Source organism: Prionailurus viverrinus, chromosome B3, assembly GCF_022837055.1.
Source record: "Prionailurus viverrinus isolate Anna chromosome B3, UM_Priviv_1.0, whole genome shotgun sequence".
NCBI classification, from domain to species: Eukaryota; Metazoa; Chordata; class Mammalia; order Carnivora; family Felidae; genus Prionailurus; species Prionailurus viverrinus.
The window spans coordinates 114,440,445-114,466,464 of record NC_062566.1 but is presented as its reverse complement, the minus strand read 5'-3'; the positions used below and the strand labels follow the sequence as shown (position 1 = coordinate 114,466,464).

Here is a 26,020-nt window from a genome sequence, read left to right as displayed (position 1 = left end):
TGGGAATCCATTAATTTGTCCATTTATTAGATAAATATAAACTGCATTCCCACTACTTGCCAGGCACTCTGCAAAGTGCTGGGAATACAACGTAAACGAGAGATATGGAACCTTTAAGGAGCTTATATGTTCACGGGGTGGAGAGGCATGAAATAAGCACATACATAATAAAGTGAAATAATATAGAATTGGTTCCCTTCCCCACATCAGTGCAATCTCTAAGGGCACCAATGTTGTTGTTGTTTTTGTTTTTTTTTTTTTAAAGGGTAATGCTGGGAGCATGGCCACTCTGTCATACTGTCCAGTGGCTACAGGAGTGGCTCTATTAGAGGAAGAGGAAGTTGGCTGCTGATAGGTACCTTCATAGGGCATCTTGGGAGCAAAGTGAATAGTTAAACATAGGTGTTTTCCAGATGCTCATGTGTGTATGAGGTGAGCTTAAAGAGGAGCTGTGGGTCTGATGGAAAGCAGGAGGTCCATCTCCCACCTTTCCCTTCTCTCCCTCTCTCCCTCCTGCTAAGATTGCCCAATTACTTGCCTCAAGTGCAGACAGGTGAACCTATGCCTGGCAACAATAAGACTGCTGAGGGTATCAAAGGAAAGAACATCTGCCAGCCCCCGAACCAGAGGTACTTTCGACAGGTGAATCCTCGAGCTGGAAAGTTTGCTTACTCCACAGACAACACCTTTGAACAGGAAATATACTTTGGTAATAGAGCTGGGGTGTCGTGCTGGGGGCTGGGTGGACATGGAGCAGGGAGGTGGAAAGTAGCCAGGGGATGAAACAGTCATGAGTGTGGACAAGAGGCTCTGGATGACCAAGGTGTTCATGGCAACATCCCCTAGTTACCAGCACAGGATTTTTTTGGGGGGGCGGGGGGGGGGGAAGAGGGGCAGGCAGGTATCTGGTGCAGGCGAAACTGTTTTCCCTCTTCCCCTTTCTCTATCCCTTTCTGTTACTAAGGAGGCTGTGGAAGGTGGGGTCATAAAGTAAACAGATTTGGCTCTGAGAACAACTACCTCTTGTCTTCTTTCTTTCCCTTTGAGATAATCCCCCATTGAGGTGCTATGTTAGAAAAAAATCGTGGGATTTGGAGTCTAGTGGAGCCTGGCTTAGCACCTTTCCACTAACCTTCAGTAAGTTATGTAATCCCTCTGAGCCTTATGGACCTTATTTGTAAAATGATATTAACAAAAATGCACCTCAAGTAAAGAACAGACAAGAAAGCATCTATAATGCTTCTTGGCTTATGCTCAATAAATGTCCACTACCTTCCCCTTCCATCTTCCTATCCTTTAGACGCTTGGGCTTCCAAGATACATGATCTAGGTCTGTATGTTCCAAGCTGTTTATTCTTCCTTGCCCCCATCTTCTTCCTAAACTGTCAACTGAAAGTCTTCCTAAAGCATTTAACAGAATTATTCAGATGAAGGTATTTATGAATGGTAGGAAATGAATTAAATCTCCCTTTATTAGTACTTAACTTTTAATAGGGGACAATGCCTGTAAGTTAGACAGGTTCTGTTTTGGTTTCAAGCCTCTATGAAGCCACCAGCTCATATTTCCAAGCAACAATCACCTTCAAGGGATGCCCCCACATCATGGTAGTCGTAAGTCCTAAGAGCTTAGAGTAAAGCAAAAGGAAATTGGGTCTGATCCTGGTGACTGAAAACCCAGCAAGACAGGAAGGAGGGTGGTACTAAGGACTCCTTATTTATTTGTTCACAGATAAAGTCCAGGTCATCCACCAGATTGGTGCAAAGAGAGACCATATTTTCCTGGAAAACTTCAATAGGTACAAGAAGCAGCTCTCCAAAGTTTTCCCTGAAACCCCAGAAAGGTGGACTTCCCAGCCAGTTCCTGAAGCACGTAAGCGGGAAGTGGATAATAGGGGTGATGAGGGAAGTGTGGCTATTTCTTTAAGGACCCTGTTTTATAGGCTGGGCATCACCAGCATGTAGCGGAGTCGCTTCCTGCCAACTAAAAATCATCTCATAAAATTATAAAACACTAACTGTAACTAGGAAGAACCTTTGTGGAACATCCATTCAGTTGAAATCAGGTCAAATTTAGATGTAACCAAGAGATTTAGGGCTTGGTCTCCTTCCAGGAGAAGTACATTGAACCCTTGATCCAGCACTGTCCTGTCCCTTTGGGCTGGCTCTACCGTCCCATTCCATTCTCAGACCCATACCTGCCTCAGCTACTAGGGTCATCCTCTGTTCTAAATTTGTTTTATATCATTCTTGGGGTGCCTGGCTGGCTCAGTTGGTAGAGCATGAAAGAGGAGAATCTTTTTCAAAAAATTTTTCTTGTTTTTGCTACAGGTTTCTTATAGCTTTTTTTTTTTTTTTTAAGTTTATTTATTTTGAGAGAGAGAGAGAGGGAGAATCACAAGCAGGCTCCTCACTATCAGCACAGAGCCCGACTTAGGGGCTCAAACCCACAAATCGTGAGATCATGATCTGAGCTGAAATCAAGAGTCAGACACTTAACCAACTGAGCCACCCATGCATCCCAAGAGAGAATCTTAAGCAGGCACCATGCTCAGCACAGAGCCCAATGCGGGGGTGGGGGGGGGGTGGGTCGGGTCAATTCCATGACCCTGGGGTCATAACTTGAGCTGGAATCAAGAGTGAGACACTCAACCAAGCCACCAGGAACCCAGAGCATGCAATTCTTGATCTCTGGGTTGTTAGAGTCCCACGTTGGGTGTAGAGATTACTTAAAAAAATCTTCAAAAAGAGAGTATCATTCTTGATTCTGAGAGCGAGAGGGAAGAGAGATGGCTAGGAAATGAGCTTATGAAACAAAAAGTGCCCATCCTCCAAGGGACTATGCTTCCATGTCCCATGACCCTTCTCTTTGCAGTGTCACTGCTCCAATGGGCCTCCTGGCGAACAGAAACTAATGGTAGCGGTGGAGAAAGCACCCCAACAAAGCTTTTGATTGGGTCTATGCAAATCACCTTCTGGGGCTTCACTAGCTTCATTAGAGCTACTAATTGTCCCTACAGCAAGACACTTTTGTAATACTGATTTTTGTGATATTTATTGATACTTAGGGGACTTTGTGAATGCATTTTGTAAACCATTAAGTGCTATACAAACTCAAGGATTTATTATTAGTATACTACCTTCCCAGAAGCCAACTGGATTGTTTATGTCCTCCCCTCTGAAAAGAGGTGAATCCACAGAGACAGAAAGTTGATCAGGTTGCTGGGGGAAGCGAGGAATAGGCACAGGGTTTCTTTTTGGGGGGATAAAAATATCCTAAAATTAGACGTTGTGATAGTTGTACAACTCTGTGAATATATTAAAAACCACTGAAATGTATACATTTAATTTTTTTTAATGTCTTTTTTTTTTGTTTTTTTGTTTTTAATTTTTGAGACAGAGAGAGACAGAGCATGAGCAGGGGAGGGGCAGACAGAGGGGGAGACACAGAATCTGAAGCAGGCTCCAGGCTCTGAGCTGTCAGCACAGAGCCCGATGCAGGGCTTGAATTCACAGGGTGTGAGATCATGACCTGAGCTGAAGTCTGATGCTTAACCGACTGAGCTACCCAGGTACCCCTGAAATGTATACATTTTAAAAGGATGAATTTTATAGTATGTGAATACTACCACAAAGATGTTATTAAAAAAAGAAACCCCCCTGCTGCATTCAGATGCCTCACCACCTGCCTCACAGGCATTTTTTCCCTAGTGTGCTAGGTGCCTGCTCTCTTCTTCCCTAGAACACAGAATATTTAATGAACAGAAGCTGTGGAATCTTTCCCAAACTTCTTTTTTTAAATAGTGTTTGAAATTGGGGGCACCTGGCTGGCTCCATTGGTAGAGCCTGCAACTCTTGATCTCAGGGTCATGAGTTTCAAGCCCCATGTTGGGTGTGGAGCCTACTTTAAGTAAATAGTATTTGAAATTGTTCTGGGAGAAGGCAAGTCCGAATAGTAATATACATACACCTTCTTATAACTATTTTACTCCTTATTTCAGGAAATACTAGGTATGAGAGAACCTGAAAAAAAAAATAGGAAAATTCCTGGAGTTAGATGTGGGTAGATTATTTTACTCTCCATTTTGATTGAATTGAAAAACTTAGATAATTTCTTTAAAATGACAAAAATTCTCAAGATACAAAGTGTACTTACTGCTATATAGCCTTAATTTCCCCCAAATCATGATATAAAACTCTAGTGTGCCCACAAGATCACTACAGTTCTTATATATTAAGCATAGGTCTTATGGTACAAAGTCAAAGGCACCATTTGTTTCTGCTAAAAAGCATACTGTGCCTTTTATACCACAGAAAGCCACAAGGTTGTTGCTTCATGTGCTCCCTTCAGAGGACTTTTTTTTTTTTTTACATTTATTTATTTTGAGAGAGAGAGAGAGAGGAGTGAGCGAGCATGGGGGAGGGGCAGAGAGAAGAGAGAGAAAATCCCAAGCAGGCTCTGCACCATTAGTGAAGAGCCCAATACAGGGCTCCATCCCACGAACTACAAGATCACAACCTGCACCAAAATCAAGAGTCAGACACCCAACCAACTGAACCACCCAGGTGTCCCATCTTCAGAGGACTTTTGACATAGAACGTGGCTAATGGGTGTGTTTTAACCTGCCTAGAACTTAAAGGACCAGAAGTAGAATTAGTGTTGGCAGTTGTGCATGTTTATTCCCATGGAGGTTAAATACCAGAGATTCAAGACTTTCTCACCACATCTTTTTTAACTCCCTGAGCAGGGGGACAGAGGAAGAAAGGAACTAATCCAGCCATATCTCACTTTCTTGGGAGGGATTTCAAGCAGGCTGAGAGGAAAGAAATGGTGGAGTGTCATGTGGCAAAGTATCGACTCCCTGGGAGCTGACCTATCTGGATGTGGTTCTACCACTCTGGCTGCACACCCTATACTGAAAGGAAGCCAGCCCTCAACAGGGTGACTGAGCTCCTCCAGTATGACCAACCTGCGGCAGAACCATTCGGAGGGCATGCTCTGTATGGGCATCTGAACTAAAACTGCCCTCGAGTCTCACAAGACTCTTTACATTAGAAGAAAGAAATGGTACTGCCTTCTTTGCTCAAAGGGAAGAATGGATTCAGAACAAATCTAAATGTGTTAGAATGAAATCTTGGAAGAAACATAAACCATTGGTAGTGACAGATTAGAGCATGAGACTGATAAGTGATGCAGCAGATAATGAATTTGGTAATCTGGAAAAGTTTTTATCTGTTTTGCCTTCTCCACACAACTGCTCTTCTTAGGAAGAGGCTTTCTGAATTTGACACCAGGGAGATCACCAAGTCTAGAAAATCTAACCAAATTTATATAATATGCTCTTCTGTCCTCAAATTTCCAGCTGTTATTGGTCAGAATGAGAAAAAACTCAGAGATACTAAAACCTTTCAAACTTAGCAGCTTGTAGCAATGTTTCTTCTCCCAAATTAAAAACATTAAAAAGAAACATAAAACCAGCATCTGGCTGGCTCCAGCGAAGAACATGCGACTCTTGATCTCAGTGTCATGAGTTCGAGTTCCATGTTGGTTGTAGAGATTACTAAAATAAACTTAAAAAAGAAAAAAAAAAAGAAAACCTCGTAAACTAGGAATGGACAATTACACTCTACCTAAACTGCAATATATCAGATACTGGATTTTATGAGAAAATCTTATTACATATAAACATATTTATATTCCTAAAGATTAAACTTATAAAAAGGTTTGCACAGATCTCAATCCCCCCCCTACCCCACCCCCTCCATCAGCACGGCTTTATCATGTCTGCCATCAGGACTTTTCCTAATTCTCTATAATCATGGGAAAGTCTGCTCTCAAGAGTTTTGTTTCGCCTTAATGCTAGCTGGGAACACAGGGTCTAGGGCACTGGGGTAAGACTATCTACACTGCCCTAATGAACAGCCTGCAGGCCTGTGCAAGGAGTCCCGCGCTGGATTGCTCTGCCCACCCCAGTCAAGGATCTGCTGCTCCAGGTGGATGAGGAGGATGTGCCCATTAAGACCAGGAGGCTGAAGAAGCAGGAAAAATCCCAGGAGAAGGCTATGACTTGGGAACTGGTGGTGCTGCAGCGGATGCTGCAGGAATGGAAGACTGCCTGGGCTCTGAGTAAGTGAAGGGGTGGGGGTGGGTCCAGAGATAGCAGTATATATTTTAGGGAGGAAGTTCTTACCTTGGACTAGTTTCTCAATCTCTCAAAATCCATTCCTTGCGAAACATACAAATCTGGTTGCCTCCTCAAGTTTACAATAGAGAAGAGCCTTTTACACAATCATAGTTGACATATAGGCTCTTTGCATTGGCAGGTTTGACTTCAGAAATTTGTGTATACTCACTATCACTACATCGAGGACTCTTCTCAGACAGGGCCTGTCTCATGACCTCTGAAACTTCATGCTCAATAAATGATGCAAGAAGGGAATGACGAAATATGCTGCCCACTCAATGGAAATGTAGTAATCAAAAGAAACTGTAGTTGGCTGCGGTATAAATAACCCTTTTCTAAAATGTGTATGTGAGGCTGGGAGTCTCATATATACATTCTGCCTTTGGAGATATGGGCGTAGAAGGCTGAGTGCCTAAGGGCAGAGTAAAGGCCTAGCAAGGACTGTGTAAAGCTAGAAGACCTGAGGACTCAGGGCTGCTGGCCTGCAAAACACGAGACTAGTTTAATTAGCGTGGGACAAACAGGCAATCCATCACATATACTAGATTAGATAAACAAAAAAGGATTGAAAGAGATTGAGAAAAACCTACTTGATGCTTGCAGAGAAGTTAGCAATAAAGTGAGGAAGACCCTGAAAGCCAGACAGAAGAGCCCTCAAAGGCAGGGCAACATAATAACCACTAACAGTTGAGCCCTTGTCAGGCATTTTACTAAATACTTTGTCCAGTTAACTCATTTAATATTCAAAGTAGCTCAATATGGTAGGTTCTAGTATCATTCCCATTTTACAAATGAGAAATATTAAGCTCAGAGAGGTTAAGTAACTCATCCAAGGTTACACAGCTAATAACTGTGATTCCAAACTGGGTATGTTTGACAACAGAGTACCCTTAATCACTATGTTTTATCACCCCTATTATTTTCCATATGGTAACAATGAAGAGCTATTTAAACAGAGATAGAATATAAAATGGGATGGGGGGGTGAAGTTGTGTTTGGGAACTGCCCCAGAGGGCCCAAGGATTATCAGGGAAGTAACTTCCCAAAGAACCGTGGAGCCCTTTATTTGTCTGAGCTAATGTTTTGCTTGAATTGTGCTAGGAGAAAGCAGACTAACTCTAACCTGATGGTTTTCTTCTCATTTCCCTCCCTGTGGCATAGTTACTGAGTGGCACCAAGAGACAGTAGAGGGCCTGCTGCGGGGCTTGGGGGACATGCATGATGACATTCGGATCCGAGCCATCATCACATGTGCTACAGCTGCTTTAGAAAGGCCCCGGATTGCCACCAGCCAAGGGGACTCAGGTCAGAGCCAGAATTGAACTGTTTGAGAATATAAGCAACTCAACACAGCCACAATGTTAACTGGTGCAGACCTTCAACCTTATCTGAGATCATTTTACAAATGTGGAAACCAAGGCCCAGACACTGGCCTGAATACACACAGCTTATCATCAACGGAGATGAAATTAAAATTCCTGACTTATGGTCCAGTGCTTTTTACATCACATTTCATTACCTTTTATTTACTCAGCAGTTTCATGGAAGTCCACATTGTTCCACCTTGAGAGATCCCATTTGTAATAGCCAAAAATTATGTGTGTGTGTGTGTGTGTGTGTGTGTACATTGTAGTCATCAAAAGAAACTGTAGTTGGCTGTGGTATAATATACATACATGTATGTGTGTGTGTGTATACACACACACACACACACACACACACACACACACACACACAATTCACTTTCCCCTCCTGACTCTATTTTAGCACTTCTTTTAACAGCACATCTGAAATCCAAACTGAACTAATCGCCATAGACCCCTCCCCACTTTCCAGATCTCAATCAGCAGCCCTACAATACATCTATTTGCTGAGTCAGGGCCCTGGGAGTCCTAGACAAATCCTTATTCTTCCCATAACCAATAGATTCTACTCATTCTGCTTCCCTCTTGGTATATTCATCAGTCAACAGATGAATATAAAAAGAGGGAATTCTCTTCCCCTGACTCACTTCCCAGTCCTAGTCCCACCCCATGGCACTCCGAGTCACCAATGTTAGTTTGGCATTTCACATCTTTCTTTGTGCTTTTCCAAATATATGCCAACATGCATGTAGGCTTTTCTACTTATTATAAAAATGAGTGAATTTTATCAGCCATTTCCTAGTTTTTTCTCCTTTAATTTGTGCACACGATGAATTCTCTTGTTAGGCTATAACAGATCATGATATATTATTCTTTTATTACTCCACTGGGTTTGATTTGTTAATATTTTATTTATTTGTTTGCTTGTTTATTTAGAGAAGAGAGAGCACAAGCAGGGGAGGGTCAGAGAAAGGAGAGAGAGAGAATCCCAAGCAGGCTCTGCATGGTCAGCATGGAGCCTGACTCAGGGCTTGATCCCACAAACCATGAGATCACCTGAACTGAAATCAAGAGTCGATCAACACTTTACTGACTGAGCCACCTAGGTGTCCTGATTTGTTAATATTTTAAAATGTTTTATTACATTTTGTAGTTTACTTCTGTTAAGTTTTAGTTTTTGCTAGCTTTATAAAATGAACTAAGGACACAGCCATTTTTTCCAATGGTCTTAATCTCTTGGGAAAGCAATGTCAATAGCTTTTTTCCTTAGTAGTAATAAGCACTGAAAAAGGAACATTTCCCATGTACAACAGCCAGAATTGTAATCTGCTGAAGCGCCAGTTTAACAAGACAGAAGGACCCAAATGATAAAGTGCTATTGAAAGGACATAAAACCAACTGACTTATTTCTCAAATGCCCTCACATTTTATGTGAAGCCTGGACTGGCACTTTTTCCTCTTTGCTGCTGGTAGCATCCTAATATTATTCTGTCCTAATATTTATTAGTCTATCATAATGGTCTGTTTGCTTTTTTGCCTTTCCTACCAGACAAGGAACTCCTTAATGGCAGGAAATAATTTTATTTCTACGAAGTTGTTAGGTTTTTTAAAGTTTCATTTCACTTATTTTCTATCTACCAAGTTCCAGATAAAGGGCATTTCTGCTACCGGTTTTTAAATCTGCTGGAAAACTCCTCATTTCTCTTTACCTGATTAACTCCTATACTTGTCCTTCAATTTTCAGCTATCAACTCTTCTGAAGAGTCTTCCCTGCCCCATTACCCAGACTTGGTTCATTCTCCCCCACTACATGCTTCCACACATATACTTTTTTTTAAAAAGCTCTATGCCCAATGTGGGCTTGAACTCACGACCCCAAGATCAAGAGTTGCATGTGCCCCACATATACATTTTTTATTGTATACTTATTTCCTTGGGTATTAAATGGATGATGTATTTTCAGTGCCTGGCACAGATAAAACCTTCAGTAGGCAGCAACTGATTATTATAATCTTATCCCCAGATCTTCCACATACATACAAAGAACACTTTTGTCTGCTCCGAATTATGCCTTCCATTTGATCCCTTTCACATGTTGGTGTCTAGATTGATTTGTTTTGTCTTGTTTCTTCCCCATACATTCTCAAAGAAAATTGTCTTACTCATTATTTCTTGAAATACTCGTTTGACTTCTACTTCTACATATTCCCCTAAAATACATGTTTCCATCTAGCCTATTCTTAACAAATGGCAGAGTAGCCCACAGCAGTAATAAAACTGGACAGATAAGAAATCTTAAAATTCCTCGTCACAGGTCCAGCTGTTTCTTCTTGGGAAGTCAGTTAGCCTATCTGAATTTCAAATTCCTTATCTCTAAAATGAGGATAACTGTGGATGAAAGGTTAACAGGCCCCTTCCCCTTCTACTTGAGAATTTGAACTTTAGTTAAAATGCCTACCTGTTGCCCAGATAACCTGATCAGGATAGGAACTATCTTTATAGGCAACATTGTTTATGATAAAAATAAACTCTGATAAATCACATTTGGACTGGAAAAAACTGTAAGTGGAATATAAATACTTTAAAGGGGCACCATCCTTTGGGCTTCCATGAATGCTGTCACTTAATAACAGGCATACCCTTTGTGGACCCTGGAATTATATCTATGGAGTTGTTCTAAGACATACTAACTCCTGTGGAACATAGCACTTGTCCCCAGAAGGATGTGTGGAATGCTGTACAAACTGCATCATGAATTCTGGCCAAAAGGAATGCCTGCTGCTACCGTGTTGGCAAACTGTGCTCCTATCTTACATTCTTCTGAAGACTGGTGCTTTGTGTGGCCTGAGTCTTGTGAGTCTGTTTAAACCTAAAAAGACTCCTGAAATAACTCACATTTCAGGTGGGCTCTACAGTTAATACCTGCCTTGCCTACGTCAATGAGGGCTAGAAGGTTGAATGGGATAACATGAAAACACTGTAATTGGCAAAGCACTACCTAAATATAATTGCTATTATTTTTATTATAAATACAAAAAATATACGTGGTAAATAGGTTGATTTTCATCACTAAAACTAATGGTGAAGGTCACCATCGTCTAGCTAGAAACCTTCTGCAGCTTGAATCCAACCCTTTAGATGATAAAGGATTGGGAACTGGCATACCCAGCACAGAAGTGAGCCATAAAAGCCTGCCCATTGCAGGGGCTCAGCTAAACTCTTATTAAGTAGCAGTAAGCATCTGCAACTGAGACTGAGGCCGACCACTGTGTGGCTATGGGAAGGAAGCTGTGTTTCAGGGAAAATCAACGTGGCTAGCACTTCTTACCTGGGTCTCTCTTGAACATAGACAAAGAGACCGTGAAGGCCCCATCTATCAAGGACTTGCCAGAGGTTCTACAGCCTGCCCTGGAAGCTGCTCTTTGTGATAAAAATGCCAATGTGCGGATGGCAGCAGCAGTATGCCAATATGCCATACAGTCACACAATCCCCTTGCTCGGGACATCATGCAGACTGCCCTTTTAAAGGGTGAGTAACTCCTTGTCACTTCTGACCTGGGTATATGGGGTAAAGACAGGACATCTCACCATCAGCTTTTCCTGATCCTTTCTTCTCCAATATCATGCTTTGCGATGTCTACTGTATTAGAGGGTTTGGGTTTATGTTTATGAACATCCAGAGATAGCTATTCTTAGGGTACTTTTCCAAAATAGGTATATTGCCACCTAGTGGTACCTAAATATTTCATGGATACATTTGCCTAGAAAACATGTCCCCTTTCATACAAATTTAATTTTTAAAAGAAGTTTGTGTTTAGGGGCACCTGGGTGACTCAGTCAGTTAAGCATCTGACTCTTGATTTTGGTTCAGGTCGCAATCCTAGGGTTGTGGGATCAAGCCCTGTGTTGGGCTCTTTGCTGACAGCATGGAGCCTGCTTGGGACTCTCTTTCTCTCTCTCTCTCTCTCAATCCCCTCCCCCCCCACCCCCGGTCCCCCCTTCACACTCTGTCAAAATAAACTTTAAAAAAAAAAGAAAAAAGGAAAAAAGTTTGTGTTTGTGTGTTTATGTATGTATGTATATAATCTCTACACCTGGCATAGGGCTCAAACTCAGGACTCCGAGATCAAGAGTCACATGCTCTTTGGACTGAGCCAGTCAGGAGCCTCACCACAGATTTCCTTTATTTATTTATTTAAATTTTTTTCATGTTTATTTATTTTTTGAGACAGAGCACGAGCAGGAGAAGGGCAGAGAGAGAGGGAAACATAGACTCCAAAGCAGGCTCCAGGCTCTGAGCTGTCGGCACAGAGCCCGACGTGGGGCTTGAACTCACAAACTGCAAGATCATGACCTGAGCTGAAGTCAGATGCTTAACCAACTGAGCCACTCAGGCACCCCACCACAGATTTAACTTTTTTTTTTTTTTTTTTAATGTTTATTCTTGAGAGAGAGAGAGAGAGAGAGAGAGAGAGTGAGCAAGAGCAAGAGAGACAGGGAAACAGAATCTGAAGCAGGCTCCAGGTTCTGAGCTGTAAGCACAGAGCCCGATGTGGGGCTCAAACCCAACTGTGAGATGATGACCTGAGCCAAAGTCAGTCACTTAACTAACTGAGCCACCCAGACGCCCCCACAGATTTACTTTTAATTGAAAAGATGTAAATACTAAAGAATACTTTCTAAAAATTAAAAGAAAAAAATCACCCCTGTTCAAACACATCATGCTTCCATTCTCTACATTAACTTACAGGCATTGTCCACATAAAGCAAAAAGTTGTCAGGTGATTTGCCCAAGGGGGCTGACCCCTCTCTGAAAAAGTACGTTTCTTCCTTTCCTGGGGGCCTGAGCAGACAAGGACAACTGGCTGACTGGTTTGGCCTTCTGCATATAGACCTTAAAAAACCTAATTCATCGTCTTAAGAAAGCCTCCACTCTAGCCTTCCCAATCTCTAGGGGAATGAATAATTGCATCTCTTACCCAGGTCGTAAAAGCCTTGTTGCTGTTACCCAGTAAAAGCCTTTTAGGATTTGACTTTTCAGGTTAAGATTTTCAGTCTATATTGAAAACCTTGATGTGATCCATTTAAATATAGGCGTTGATTTCTATACAGGGAGGGGCACAAGGAAGTGAGATACCAAGCAGGCAACAGCCTTCAGTACCAATGCTGAAGGCTGACTGTTCACTCTGTGGGAGAGCAGATCACCATTTTTTTTACCCCACCTGACAGGTAACAGCGTGGACAGCTGGGCTGCAGCTCAGTGCCTGGCTCTGGAAGGTGCTGCCACATACCCCGTGATTAAGAGGATCCTCCAGCAGCTGTTTAACAAGAAGAATGAGGACACTGAGCATCAGTCTTATATGCTCCTGAGCCATCTCAGTGGGGAGACAGTATGTGTCCATTACAGGGTCAAAGAAAGAAACCAAGTTGTGGGGAACAATTGAGTCTTTGAGGTCAGTACGTGTAAGGAATTGAAAATGCAGGTGGTTGAGTAAGACGATCTCACACATAAAGCTGGAAAAAGCGTGTGGGCGAACTGGGGTATGCAGGTGTGTATACAAGGAATAGGGACACCTGCCACCTGAGAGAAAGGTGAGAAAAGTAGGTTGCAGATGGTTTCTGTGTTTGCAAGAAGAGTTGTGATATGTAGGATTTGCTTCTGCTACAAGTTTAGAGTTGAAAACTGCACAGGCCCACAAGTGTGTTTACTTTCAGTAGAGATGTGAAACTCACAAAGACTGAGGCATATACAAATCACTTTAAGAGTAAAGATAGTTAAAGAGAAGGCCCCAGGAGTCTCTGTTCAAGTTACTAAATCTCTATTTTGTTCTCAGATTTATGATTCCAGAAGTCAGGGGGCTCAGATAGAAAAGTACCCTGTATCTTATAAACTACTCTTTCCTTTTTGGAGGGATGGGCATCTCATGTAATTGTGACATTAATTATGCTGAATGCCATGTTAGGATAGAACTTCTTCAAGGCTCCAGCATCTCTCAAAGTTATCATAAGTATCCACATAAGTCTTCCATTCCTCAGACCCTGATACACACCATGCTTGCTGTGGAGCTGAACAGCCACCAGTGGAAGGACCGGATTGTGGCCTGCCAGGCTCTTGGGCGGATCAGTGGAAATGTCAGTTTGGTAAGCCTGCTGTGTTTCCAGGACAGAAAGTCTAAGCAAAAGGAGGCTGGGAGCCCTTCCATGTTTTGCTGCTTAGTATCCCATTCTTACCAAGCAGGTCTTTGTCTTCACACTGCTACCTTAGTCCTTAACCCAGGATTATCTTCATATGCCACCATGTCTGACTCAAGCCACCTGCTCCTTAGCATGGTAGCAAACCACAAACTGTAATCTACCCACAAAAAAGCAAAAAAACAAAAAACAACCTAGGAGAATTTAGAAACTTTTATAGTACTTTAACATTGCCTTAACATTAATCTACCATTAAGTATCAGTCAGTGACACCTCCCTCCCCCCCCAACTGGTCCTTCAGCAAATAGTTTGAGAAGTATGGACTTAAACTACCCAACAACCCAACCATACTAGTGTCTATGTTGGCTCTGAGTGTTCAGCACATAAAGAAGGTATAAAACATAGTCACTACTGTGGCGCCTGGGTGGCTCAGTTAAGCGTCTGACTTTTGGTTTCCGTTCAGGTCATGATCTCACAGTTCGTGGGTTCAAGCCCCGCATCAGGCTCTGTACTAGCCGTGTGGAGCCTGCTTAGGATGCTCACTGTCTCTCTCTGTCCCTCCTCACTTGCTTTCGCTCTTAAAATAAGACTAAACACACAAATGATTCAAGAACAAGTGATAAATGTAAGATACGCTCTTAATTTTCAGAGAGACATTATTGTAGGCTGAATCTATCAGTTTAAGTTCTGGGAAGGAGTGTGGGACAGATGGACTAGACTTGGACAGAACTGAAGAGGGACTTCCAGGCAAGGTAAATCCTGACCATCATTTGGGCTTTCACTTGACCTGCTTCTTGCCACTATTTTTGAAAACATCTTCAGCTATCCAAACGGGGATATCCCCTTCTTCCTGTGTGGCGCTGTATCTTTTCCTTGTAACACTGAGCACTTCCAAAATGGCCCAGAACACTGCCATACCCATGAGAAGTGAACACCTTCCACGCTTGGGCCCTCGCATGTTGAGTGGAAAGCCCAAAACCTGGTAGAATTCAGTAAAATCACCTGAAAATGTTTTAGTCTGGGTTAATTCTGCCCCAGCTGCCATGTACCCTTCCTCTAAAGTCCTGACCAGCAGCACAGGCATGACCTGGGTTTGTTAGAAGGGCAAAATGTCACTTCAGGCTAACTCAGTCAGAATCTCCATTTTAAATCTGACTCATTTGCACATTCACCTCCTTAGAACTTGGCACTCAAGATTGCCAACCAAAAGTAAAAAAGACATGCAGAGCAGCCAGGGGACTGACCAGATAAAAATGAGTGCTTCATGTCAGATTGCTGGAATGAAGAAAGGCACTATGTGTATTGGTCCTTCACTCATTCAGTAAGCAAGCAGTTTCTGACCACATCCTACATGCTAGCCACTATGCCAGCACTGGGGATGCAAAAATATTATGTCTTTTCTTGATAAATGTTATAAATAGCTACAACAGAAGCAACTGTAAAGCATTACAGGGATTTCCTATGCTTGCAGAGGGCAGAGGAGAGTTCAGAGATACTTTTTGAGCTAAATCCTAAAAGAGAGGTTTCAAACAGGGAGAATAGCTTGGGCATATTTACACAATCATGAACTACAACTGTAGTAATCTTTGTCTCTTCCCTTCCTTTTTTTGAGAGGGGGAGGGAGGAGGTCAGGAGGGGAGTGGGGAGAGAGAGAGACAGAAGGAGGGAGAGAGGGGCAGGCAGGCAGAGGTCATGTGGGGGGAGGGAGAATCCCAAGCAGGCTCCACACCCAGCTCAGGGCCTCACAACTGTGAGATCATGACCTGAGCCGAAATCAAAATCAAGAGTCGGATGCTTAACCAAATGAAGGCACCCAGGTGCCCCTGTCTCTTCCCTTTTGAATGAAGTACTAATATATAGATATAGTAACATATACAGGTCAACTGTCCTGCTTTGTCCAGAACACAGAACTTTTAGTACTAAACCTGGAAAAATCCCAGGCACAGTGGAATGAGTTGGTCACCCTATTAATGTATCACCATCACATTTTAAGTCCTTCAAGTACAGATTACATTGACCCCAACATAGTAGTTTGGAGCCTAAGCTTAGCAAACTGGGTCTGAGTCCAGGTTCTAGCATTCAACAGGTTAACCTTGGGCAAGTAAACCTAAGACTATTTTGTCATCTGCAAATGGTAATCTGCCTCACTGGATTGTTTGGGAGGATTAAGTGATGGGTAAAAACACCTGGCACAGAGCCAAGCACAAAATTGACATTCAATAAATGGCAGCTATTTTATACCTAAATTATACCCCTTTATAGGATATGAAACATAAGTTGATCCAGCTGATGCTGAGTGACTGGAATAAGGAAGTGAGACGTGCAGCGGCCCGAGCTCTGGGGCAAATGAGCCTTGGGAAAGAGGTGCACGACACAATCAGGTAAGACGCACAGTTACGTACACAGTTAATGTACAGTTAACACGCACAGTAACTTTTCTATTCTTGTGTTTAGGAAGCCTGGGATCCAGTCAGCCAGCATCTGCTGAGTTGCTTTGTATGCTTGGCATTGTATTAGGTCCCACTGCAGGATTATCTTAAAAATAAAAATTACCAGTCCCTATGGACACTAACAATGTGCCTAAGGAAAGAATCATTAATTGAGTGCCCACTAGGTGTTAAGCACTGTTTTGGATGTTTGAGGGTTCAAAAGCATGACATGATTCTGACTGTAGGGGCCAGGCATAATTTACAAATGCTTAGTAAGGTCAGCTTTCAGAGAGGATGGATAAGAAAACTACACAGGCAGGGACGCCTGGGTGGCTCAGTCAGTTAAGTGTCTGACTTAGCTCAGGGCATGATCTCGCTGTTTGTGAGTTCGAGCCCCACATCAGGCTCTCTGCTGTCAGCACAGAGCCTGCTTCATATCCTCTGCCTCCCCCTCTCTCTGCCCGTCCCCTGCTCTGTTTCTCTCAAAGATAAATAACCACTTAAAAAAAAAAAAAAGACTACATAGGCAAAGAGAAGGGAAGACATTTCCAGGCTGGGAGCCAAATGCGCAAAATGAGGATGGCATGTGTGAGGGCAGTGGAGAGAACTAGACTGTAACAAGAGGTACATGAAAGTTTCCTTTATTCAGTCATTCAACATAGTTTAGTGCCTAGCATATGCTAGTAATAGGGGTCCAAGTAAATAATGGAGGTCTCTACCCAGTGAAACTTCAACCTCACAGGCATAAGGCTGACTAGGAAAGGGTGGGAATGGATAATGGAGACCCTACAGAGGTTGGATTTTATCTTGAGGGCATTGGTGGTGGGGATGCTAAAAGTTTAAGGAGAGAAAATAAAAGCACTTATGCTTTATAGAGTCAAGCTGAGTCAAGGAAATATCCAGGAGCGTGTGGAAGCTCTCTCCCTTATTGGTGGGCTCAAGCTCATGACCGCCAAGCTTCTCCCAAGTTTCCTGAATTGCTTCTCTGATGACTTCATGGTAGTTCGGTGGGCAGCCTGTTTGGCAGCAGGTGCCCTGCAGATCCGTGATAAGATGGTGAGTCAAAGAAACATGTTGCCATCTTACCTGATTAACCTGAAGAGTGCATTACCTGAGCTTCCCTTGTTGTGCATACTACACTCACCATTCTGTGGGGACACAGAACGAAAGATCAGAAACTGGAAGGTTAGGGGGTAGACTGGCCACATCAATCAGTTAGAACCACATTTTGCTCCCAGCCAGCCCAGACTTAATTCTTGAGCATATCCCTGAATCCTGTTCTCACCTCAGTTATGGGCTTTATGATCAACTCCAGTGAATGGAGTTATAATCCCTAATTATTAGGGGGAAACCTGATTCAAGGTGTTCTAAAGAAGCCTGTATGACCACAGAACTGTGAGCGGAGGAAAATCTAGATAAGCGATAATTCAGCTACTGCACTGTGTGTGTAGACCAGTGCTTCAGCCTCCAGCTCATTTGTCACTAGAATTGACAGAAGCCCATTTTTCAGTTGTAGAGCATTTTTTGTTTTATTTGAGAGAGAAAGCGTGTGCATGTGAGCAAGGGGGAAGGGCAGAGGGAGAGAGAGAATCTCACACAGGCTCCACACTCAGTGCATACCCGATGTGGGGCTCGATCCCATGACCCTGGGATCATGACCTGGGCTGAAAGCAAGAGTCAGACACTGAACTTGAGCCACCCAGGTGCCCAATTATAGCACATTTTAGAGATAAGAGGGGTCCCTGTCTCTGGTTCACTTTTCCTCTGGTCCTCTCCACTCAACACTGCCCTTTTATTCATCCCAGGTCCTTGAATGCCTTTTGAACCTGATAGAGAGAGATCCTTACTGGAAAATCAAGGCCTTTGCCATTCAAGGTATGACAGGAGTGGCCCCAACTCTTCAACTTCAAATAGCCTCCCAAATGCTAGTATAGATCCCCAGAATCTCTCTAGGAAGGGGATAAGGTGTAGCTGAAGGGATGATTACACCTTCTCAGAAGTTCTTGCCTGAGAAATTAAAGACTATTTTCTTCTTTTTAATTTTCAGTTAAAGATCCCAAGTCTAGATCTCTGTCAAACTTGTTAAGGCAAAGGGCTGACAAGACAGTCCCTGCCAATAGAATTAGGACTAAGTTCTAAGTAGGTATCCACTATAGGACTCTGTAAAAGACCAGATTCAAGACTGCTACAGACTTAAAACCCTGCCCTCAAATTTTCCCAGGGTTCCTTTTTAAGGATCTTTGGCATTGCTTCTCTCTTGGACAATCTTTGCCCAAGGTAAACCCGTGAAGTAATTGTGTGTCCTTTCCCCATCATCTTGACTTGATGAGGCCAGTGTTCTGAGTTATCCGCCCCATTATCTCATCCCTAGATAAATAAGTAAATTAGTTTATTTTCATATTGTAAGGGGTAAGGATGGGATGGATCCTCCCTCCCCATCCCCACAGGAATCCTTTGGAGACAATGTCCTACTTTAACCCATCCGTAAAATTCTAATGATAATTGTCATCCAGAAAAAGATACCAACAAAATACTTAGTTTAAGATTTGCAATACTTAATTTAGCAGGTAGCTGTCTATATGTTATTACTATTTATTAATAAGGCCGTTTCTGGATGTTAGGATATATAGCCAACTCCCTCTTAAGTGACAGTGGAACATACATACTGCCCTCTAATGTCTGCAGCTTTGGGTCAGATTGGCCAAGTGAGTCCCCAGCTGACAGACCTCCTGCTCTGGGCCATCCACTATGAAGAGTCACCAGGTGTACGACTAGAAGCTTGCCGTAGCATCCTAGCCCTCAACCTCCAAGGGGACCGGGTCAGGGACACCTTCCTAGATGTGCTGCTCCTAGAGAACCATGAGGCTGTTCTAAAGTAAGCTCTGAACCTGACTCCTGCCGTGACCTCTTATACTGCCCACTCTCCCATCCTTGTTAACACAATACATCCCTGCGTTTCTAGGCTGTCTAATGGCTGTAAAAGCACAGGCTCACCTGTGCCATCCACCTACCTACCTACCTAAGTGGGTAACAGAAAAACTGGCCTAAATTAGATAGGTCATGAAGTTCACACACCTGTTCTCCATTCCAGGTGGTTTTAAGTTATTCATTTATCCAGCTAACATTTATCAAGTGCCTACTGTGATGACAGGCTTTAGAGTCAAAAAGACCAGGGTCTGAATCCCAGGCTCAGGTATATACTAGCAATGTGAACATGGGTAAGTTACTTAAACTTTCTGAGCCTGTTTTTTCATTACCAAATGCAGATTATAAATCTGCCTTATGGGTCTGTGGTAATAATTAAAGAGATGACATGTTTAGTACCCACCATTAAGGTGTTCAATAAATGGTACCATTAGTATCTTCGAATATATCCTCCTAGAAACTACACCAACATCCCTATAAGCTAAGCACCATACCAGTTTTGCAGATAAGGCTCAGCAAAATGCAGTGAAGATTGGAATTTAGGATTCCTGTCTGATTCCTACTCCTGTGTTTTCCACCCTGATACCTTTTTTTTGAGGATAAAAACAATCTAAGAAGTACCTCTTATCTTTCAGGGAAATTCACCAGGCCATGAAGATACTCAACTTAGAAAATGAAGGAAACCAAGAAATGCTTCAGGAGATCAAGAACAGGGTAGTTAAGTGCAAGCTATGTTTTCAAGAGTTCCTCAGACCCTTTTCACCATCACAGAAATACTTTCTACAACCCCTCAGATACATATTTTCTGAAGATACAAAAACATCTATGCAAGATCAGACTATAAAACCCTATTAGTAAAAAAAAATAAAAAATAAAAAAATAAAAACAATCACCGCATCAGCCTATCAAGTAGCCCTCAAAATCAGGGTTGTTGTTTCTGAAATATATTTCCTTCCCCTCCCATTTTCTGCCCACCATCAACTAAACCCAAGTTTGTTTTTTACAAGTAGACCTAGAGATGGAAAGAGTGGCTCGAGCTAGCCCCCTAGATTTTCCTTTTCCTTTTTAACCTCCTAATCTGGGCTTTTACCAAAGAACATTCTAGTTCAACAGGTGGTTCTAATTTTTCAGAGTTGTTAGAGGAGATGAAGAAACAGAGGGACAAAGACTTTAAAAATGTAAGATTCTTTCTTCATATAATTCACAAAACCAGCTTCACATCAAGCAAGCATTTCTTAGGTTCCTTTCATCATGCCCAAAAAGCTAAAGTAAATTTCTCATTAACAAGTGTAAAACCAACATCAGAAGAGAATGCTCTGAGGCATTGTACCACCACCTAACACCAACAGGCAAATACATTACTTTATTAACACTTTTTGATGATTTGCAGCCTAATACAATTGTTTTTTTCAACATCATTTCTTCTGATCTAGATTCAAACACTAAGCCAAAAGGACTTGCTGACACAGAAAATATTCAGGATGGAGAGGGCCATAGGAAAAATGAAGGAGGAAGCAAAACGTGTCTACTGGCAGCCCAAGGAAGGGCATAAACCATTGAAACTCCATACTTTTCTACAACAAACTTTTCAGGGTAGGTTCCCTAGGGGTGAGTACTATCACGTGACTCCTTTAACAAGCCTTTTCTGGGATCTGGTGTTTGGGGAGTTTAGTTTTGAGCCTGGTAGGATGAGTCAGGAAAGGTTACTACCTTTCCTTCTTAGCTGCCATCCTTTTAGTCCTTTTATTTTTTTTTCTGTCTGTCCCCTGGTTTTTATTTGCTATTTTGTCACTTAAAAAAAAAAAAAAAAGAGGTAGTTCTAACTGAACTGATTTGAAAAGTTAGGTCCAAAACTGACAGATTAGAAAAACAAGAGTATAAAACAAACCAAAAAACAAACAAACAAACTACCGTATGTTTGATTAAGCATCCAAACAAAGCCTTGTGAGTTTAACTTTTAATAGTAGTTACCTCTGGAAAGTAGAACTGGAGAGAGAGCTATCATTTTTATTTTATGTACATCCATGCTTTCCCAACTTAAAAAAAAAGACCTCAGAAAGTTCTCAACCTTATATAGAACTGCACCTATCAGATATGGTGATAGGCTCTGAAAGTTCCAGACACAACCTAAATGAAGTGCAGACATCAAGCTGTACCAAAATATACTTACAAAATCTGTGTGCCCAGGTGTAGCGGCAGCCTCAGATCATTCAGCCAGCTGCCTACCAGCCACCACCCCAAACCCAGGTCTTCTGGTTCCAAGTCCAGTGCTCTCTCTGGTACACCAGGCTCTTTTCCACCAACCATGAAAATATTCACTTTCCAGGTTTGGGGAAGACTCTTCCAACTGCCAGAAAAAAATGAGAGTGGAAAGTAACTTGAACACCAGCCTCCCTTCATGGCCAGCTTGCTATAAGTTGGTTGACTGAGGCCTATGATAGCACAACTAGGTGACATGCTGTCCCTTGGGGAGCAATGCCAGCCACTGATGCAAGCAAGCACGGAGCAAAAACATAATGCACTCTTAACTTTTCCAATAGGATTGTGCTGTTTGGGGTTCAAGTAGCATGATTAAAATGAATAAATTACCCCCAAAGTTATAGAATTGGCCTCAATCCTAAAACCACCCCAAGTTACCTTTCACATCAGTCATTATAGATTTTTCCTATCTCCCACCCCCCAACCCAATTCCTTCATAATAATCTAGCCTTTAAAAAGAGAAACATTCTTTGGCACTTTAATAACTTTTCTAACATTCATACAAACTCACAGTAGCAAACAAGATACTGACCCCAACCCTCCCCCCAAACTGAAGAGAACTCAAATGAAGGATGCAAATTCCAAATAAAAACTTCTAATGTCTCAAGCAGAATGACACAGCAAGTGCTACACAGTACGCTGAAGCCTGAGGGTGATGAAGCTGGTGCTCTGAAATGATCAGGGACCAAAGTTACTTCTGCAAAAATTGCTCCTTTTTTCCACCTCCAACTTCTGCTTTTACTTTTGTGCCTAGATGAAGTGGTGATTCCTGGAAAACCATCTGAAATTTGTGACATTAAAGCAGTCATAAAGGTAAATGTGAGCAGTCATAAAGGTAAATGGTTATCAAGGTAAGAACATGAGTCCCTCCTACCCCACCCCCCTGCCAAAAAGATGGTAATGGTGGCTAAGAGAGAATCACCACTGTCTTGCTTCCAACAATCAAGAAGAAACCAGTTCAGGTTAGAGGCATCTTGGTGAGCAGCAGCCCCTTGTCATATAACATGGTCGCTAAGGAAAGCTGGTCCTCCACCGTGTCACAGGGCAGGTCCCCTACTCTCACAAACTCTGGGTAGGAGCGGAGCAAAAGTTCCATGGCATCAGCTTGCTGTGGGTATATCTCCAAGCACTTAGGCTCTTCCAGATGATAAACACGGGAGTTCTCCACTGTATAATAGAGAAACAAATGGCCTCCCTCACCCACCAGCCGAGCTATCCCATCCTGAAGCATGTGCACTTCTGTTTCTGTTGTCAACTGGGCCCCCACGTTAACAGGTTCTCCAGCCTCCCAGCGAATTGGGAGCCCATAAACACTTAGTGCCCTCTCTCTATCAGTCAGCACAGGGGGCAGAGAGTCGTGGATGAAGTCTTTGGCTCGCTGGTCAGCCACAGCATCGACAGGGGCAAAGTGTCCCAAGCGGGCAACCAAGACTCGCACCTTCTCCATAAAAGCGGTTCTTCGTGGATCCTTGGAATCTGAGTGCTGGGCCCCCATGTAATCCATGAAATCTCGGGGAAGACCCCTTCGGAACTCCACATTTTCTTCCATGGCAGCCTGCACTGCCAGGGGCAGGACGGCCTCCAGGAAGTCGCCCCAGGTATTGCGCTGGTACGTGGACAAGGTGAGGTGCAGAGAGTGCACTCCATCCTGGCATTCGGCTTGGTGAATGAAGCCCCGAGGAAAGTAGAGCAAATCTCCAGGTTCCAGCACAGTCTGCAGCACCGGCTCACCGAGGTCGTCCTGGCTGAAGTTGGGACTGGATGTCAGGGCCAGCTCCTCAGTCGGGACCCGGGGTCGGTACACACGCCAGAGTTTCCTACCTTCCAGCTGCAGCACAAAAGCCTCGATGTCGTCGTAGTGGGGGGCAAAGCCCTGCGAATTGGGGGGCGTGAGGTAAACGTTGGAGCCTGCCATGCTGCCAAACTGCTCTTGGAGCACGGCCAAAAACTGCCACACTGTGGTCGAGAAAGCCTGCGGACAGAGGAGGCGCAGGGAGCAGCCGGCCTGGTACAGGGCCCAGGCGGCGGCAGGCAGCGCGCGGCCAGGGGGGTTCAGGGTCTCGCGCCGCCCGTTGACGTACCGAGCAGCATCCAGGTGCTGCCCGAACTGCACCTCCTCGTGGCGCAGCATGGAGTCCAAGTCTGCGGTGGAGAAAAGCCCCTGATAGTAGGCGTGGTCCTGCCGCCGCACCAGCACCGCCTCCCGCTCCCACAGACGCCGGTAGAAATGGTCGGGCGGCATGGGCGAGATGAGCCACTCAAAGAGGCGCGCGGCCCGCCGCCGGCTGCTGGGGATGCGGTTCAGCTCCGCCAGGACGCGCTGCAGCGGCGAGTCCCAGGCCAACTCCCCGCCGGTGCTATCCACCTGCGGCCCCGACAGCGTTGCGGGGGCCACGGATGGCGGGGCGGCCGCCAAGTGCTGGGCAGGGCACAGCAGCGCCGAGGTCTCCACCACGCGCGCCGGCGCAGCGGGCACCTCCACCAGGCGCGCGGGAGGCGCGGGAGCCGGCACTAGGCGCGCGGGCAGGGCGGGCGCCTCCACCAGGCGGGCCGGCGGGGTCTGCGCCTCCACCAGGCGGGCCGGCGGGGTCTGCGCCTCCACCAGCGCGCGGGGGGTCTGCAGGGAGCGGGACGCGGGCGAGGCCTCCAGCAGCTCTGCAGGCCCCAGGTGACCGTACGGCTCTCGCCGGGCCGCATCCGGGACGGTCGCTGCCCCACCAGCCAGCGGGTCTCCAGGATCCTCGACCGTCGACTCCACCCTCGAGTCCTCCGAGTCCTCGCTCGGCAGTGTCTGGGCCCTCAGTGCGGCCATGCGGGACGCCACGCTTCTCCTCAGCTGCCTTCGGATCTTCCTGGGCCTTAAGGGCAGGGCCAGGACCGACCCGCTGTGTGGCTGCGGCTGGCGCCGGCGTCTCAACCGCCCGCGCCTCAACAGCCCTGCGCTAGCCCGAAGCCCATCCATGGTGGGAGCACCTTCTGAGCCGGGCCAGGGCTGGCTAGAAAAGAGATCTCGCGGGGAGCGGCTGCGGGGCACTCTGGGAAGGGGGCGCGGCCTCCAGCCGCCTCCGGGTTGGCCACGCCTGCCATTCTTCCGCCCGGCGCCTCCCTCTCGCCCGGCTGGTGGTATGTCTCTCACCACCATAGCGGAGTAGCTGCCAGATCAGCAAGGATTTCACGTTTGCAGGGCAATTTAAAAACCAAATTGCCGGGAACTCTTTAATCTCTGTATATTGGAGTGTGCCCCAGGACGTCCTCATTCCCGAACAGCGTGTTTCCCAGCAACTTTGCACGGGAAGCCTCGAAATTCTTATTTTAAAGGAACGTCCTCGGGCAAAGAGCGAGAGTCCTCAGGCAAAGTTCAAACCGGAATGGGGATGGGGGGCGCACCGGGTCTTCTTTCTGAGCAGATGACGTCATTGATTGACGCCGTAACTTCCCTCCTCCTTTGGCCAATACACAATCTCAGTAACTGTGGAGGGTGGGGGGAGCCTGGCTGACTCATTTGGTAGAGCATATGACTTGATCTCGGGGTTGTGAGTTCAGATCCCTCCTTGACACAACCTCAAATTAGAAAGAAAAAAAAAAACACGGATAGACAAAATTCCAGTCATTTCCCTCTCTATGATATGAGAAAGAAGTTAAAAAAGAAAGTTATGAGCTTTTATACTTGGATTCTTGATATCTGCCTTTTTCACCCCATCTGGGATTTTGTTTCATTAGCTACGACTTCTCCAGAGTTTTGGATCACACATCTGAATCTTAAATTGGCTTATTAAATCTGAGCCTCTCATTTAGCAGGCACTGTTCAATGTGGTAGGTATGAGGGTGCAATTGTTGAGAACAGCATGGTCACTATTCCATGTAAGTATTATTGCTTTGTACACAAAGATTCTGTGTCTTCATTTGAATCATTTAAGATAAATTTCCAGGAACTGAATTGCTGGGCCAAAAGGCAAGATAGTTTTTGTTATTGTTAGAAGGTTTTACCAAACTACCTTCAAAAGGGTTTACCAAATTGCCCTTCTAAAGAGTTTAGTGTTGCAAGCAATTAGGAGTATGTTAGACTACATGGCCTATAGGGCCTTTTCACTGGTTCTATTTGATCCCCAGTCCTCTGGACTCCAAACACTTACCAAAGCTTTTAGGTTTTACCCTTGCCCATGTGTCACATCCACCTTTTAAAATTTCTGCCTGTAATATGGTCTATTACAGTGGCCCACAATGGGGGCGATTTTGCCTCAATTGGGGGTGGGGTGGAATGTTATATAGTGAATAGAGGCCAGAGATGCTGCTAAACATCTACAGTGCAAAGAACACCCCCCCCACACACACACCCAGATAATTATGTGACCCAAAAGTCAATAGTGCTGAGACCAAGAATTCCTGGTCTATTACAAGTAGCCTCCCAACTGATCTCTATCTTTGATCTCTCCCTGGGCTAATCTATAACACAGGTAGCTACAACATTAATTCTCTCAGGTTTGTATACCCAGACTTGCCATCACCCCACTCAAAACCCATCTGGTATTCCATCCACCAATCCAAGTTCCTTAGCTAGGTACTGAAGTCATGTAATGCTATAGCTTTATCAGCCACAACTCTCCCAAGCTCTACTTCTGTAAGTTAAACTATTTATTGTTCCTTGCCTATGTTCTCCATACCTTTACTC

The 26,020-nt window shown here is 44.3% G+C and overlaps 2 protein-coding genes across 7 annotated transcripts in view; one reads left to right on the top strand and one right to left on the bottom strand.

Annotated features, from left to right (window-relative positions):
* HEATR4 (HEAT repeat containing 4) overlaps positions 1 to 26,020 on the top strand; it is a 49,409-nt gene that overhangs the window by 11,003 nt on the left and 12,386 nt on the right. For all 4 annotated transcript variants that reach the window (XM_047862276.1, XM_047862274.1, XM_047862275.1 and 1 more), the window contains exons 3-16: positions 522 to 709; positions 1,730 to 1,870; positions 5,921 to 6,124; positions 7,344 to 7,487; positions 10,896 to 11,075; positions 12,776 to 12,936; positions 13,583 to 13,687; positions 16,001 to 16,119; positions 17,043 to 17,223; positions 17,973 to 18,042; positions 18,853 to 19,042; positions 19,728 to 19,806; positions 20,526 to 20,685; positions 22,106 to 22,164. In XM_047862276.1, coding sequence (XP_047718232.1) covers positions 522 to 709; positions 1,730 to 1,870; positions 5,921 to 6,124; positions 7,344 to 7,487; positions 10,896 to 11,075; positions 12,776 to 12,936; positions 13,583 to 13,687; positions 16,001 to 16,119; positions 17,043 to 17,223; positions 17,973 to 18,042; positions 18,853 to 19,042; positions 19,728 to 19,806; positions 20,526 to 20,685; positions 22,106 to 22,164 — 1,981 coding nt within the window. The remainder of the gene's footprint in view (positions 1 to 521; positions 710 to 1,729; positions 1,871 to 5,920; positions 6,125 to 7,343; positions 7,488 to 10,895; positions 11,076 to 12,775; positions 12,937 to 13,582; positions 13,688 to 16,000; positions 16,120 to 17,042; positions 17,224 to 17,972; positions 18,043 to 18,852; positions 19,043 to 19,727; positions 19,807 to 20,525; positions 20,686 to 22,105; positions 22,165 to 26,020) is intronic.
* On the bottom strand, positions 5,529 to 24,362 carry RIOX1 (ribosomal oxygenase 1). 3 transcript variants are annotated; one of them, XM_047862280.1, is made up of 3 exons: positions 23,433 to 24,357; positions 21,263 to 21,439; positions 5,529 to 5,568 (listed from the first exon to the last, which is right to left on the bottom strand). In XM_047862280.1, the coding sequence occupies exons 1-3, from the start codon at positions 24,311 to 24,313 to the stop codon at positions 5,559 to 5,561; spliced, it is 1,068 nt and encodes a 355-aa protein (XP_047718236.1). In that variant the 5' UTR covers positions 24,314 to 24,357; the 3' UTR covers positions 5,529 to 5,558. The 3 variants fall into 3 exon arrangements, with proteins under 3 accessions (XP_047718236.1, XP_047718235.1, XP_047718234.1); XM_047862279.1 differs by lacking the exon at positions 5,529 to 5,568 and adding an exon at positions 16,813 to 17,315; XM_047862278.1 differs by lacking the exons at positions 5,529 to 5,568; positions 21,263 to 21,439 and having other exon boundaries at positions 21,806 to 24,362.

Bases quoted from the DNA above. Each gene is read 5' to 3' on its own strand.
- RIOX1 (XM_047862278.1), bottom strand. From the start codon at position 24,313: ATGGATGGGCTTCGGGCTAGCGCAGGGCTGTTGAGGCGCGGGCGGTTG.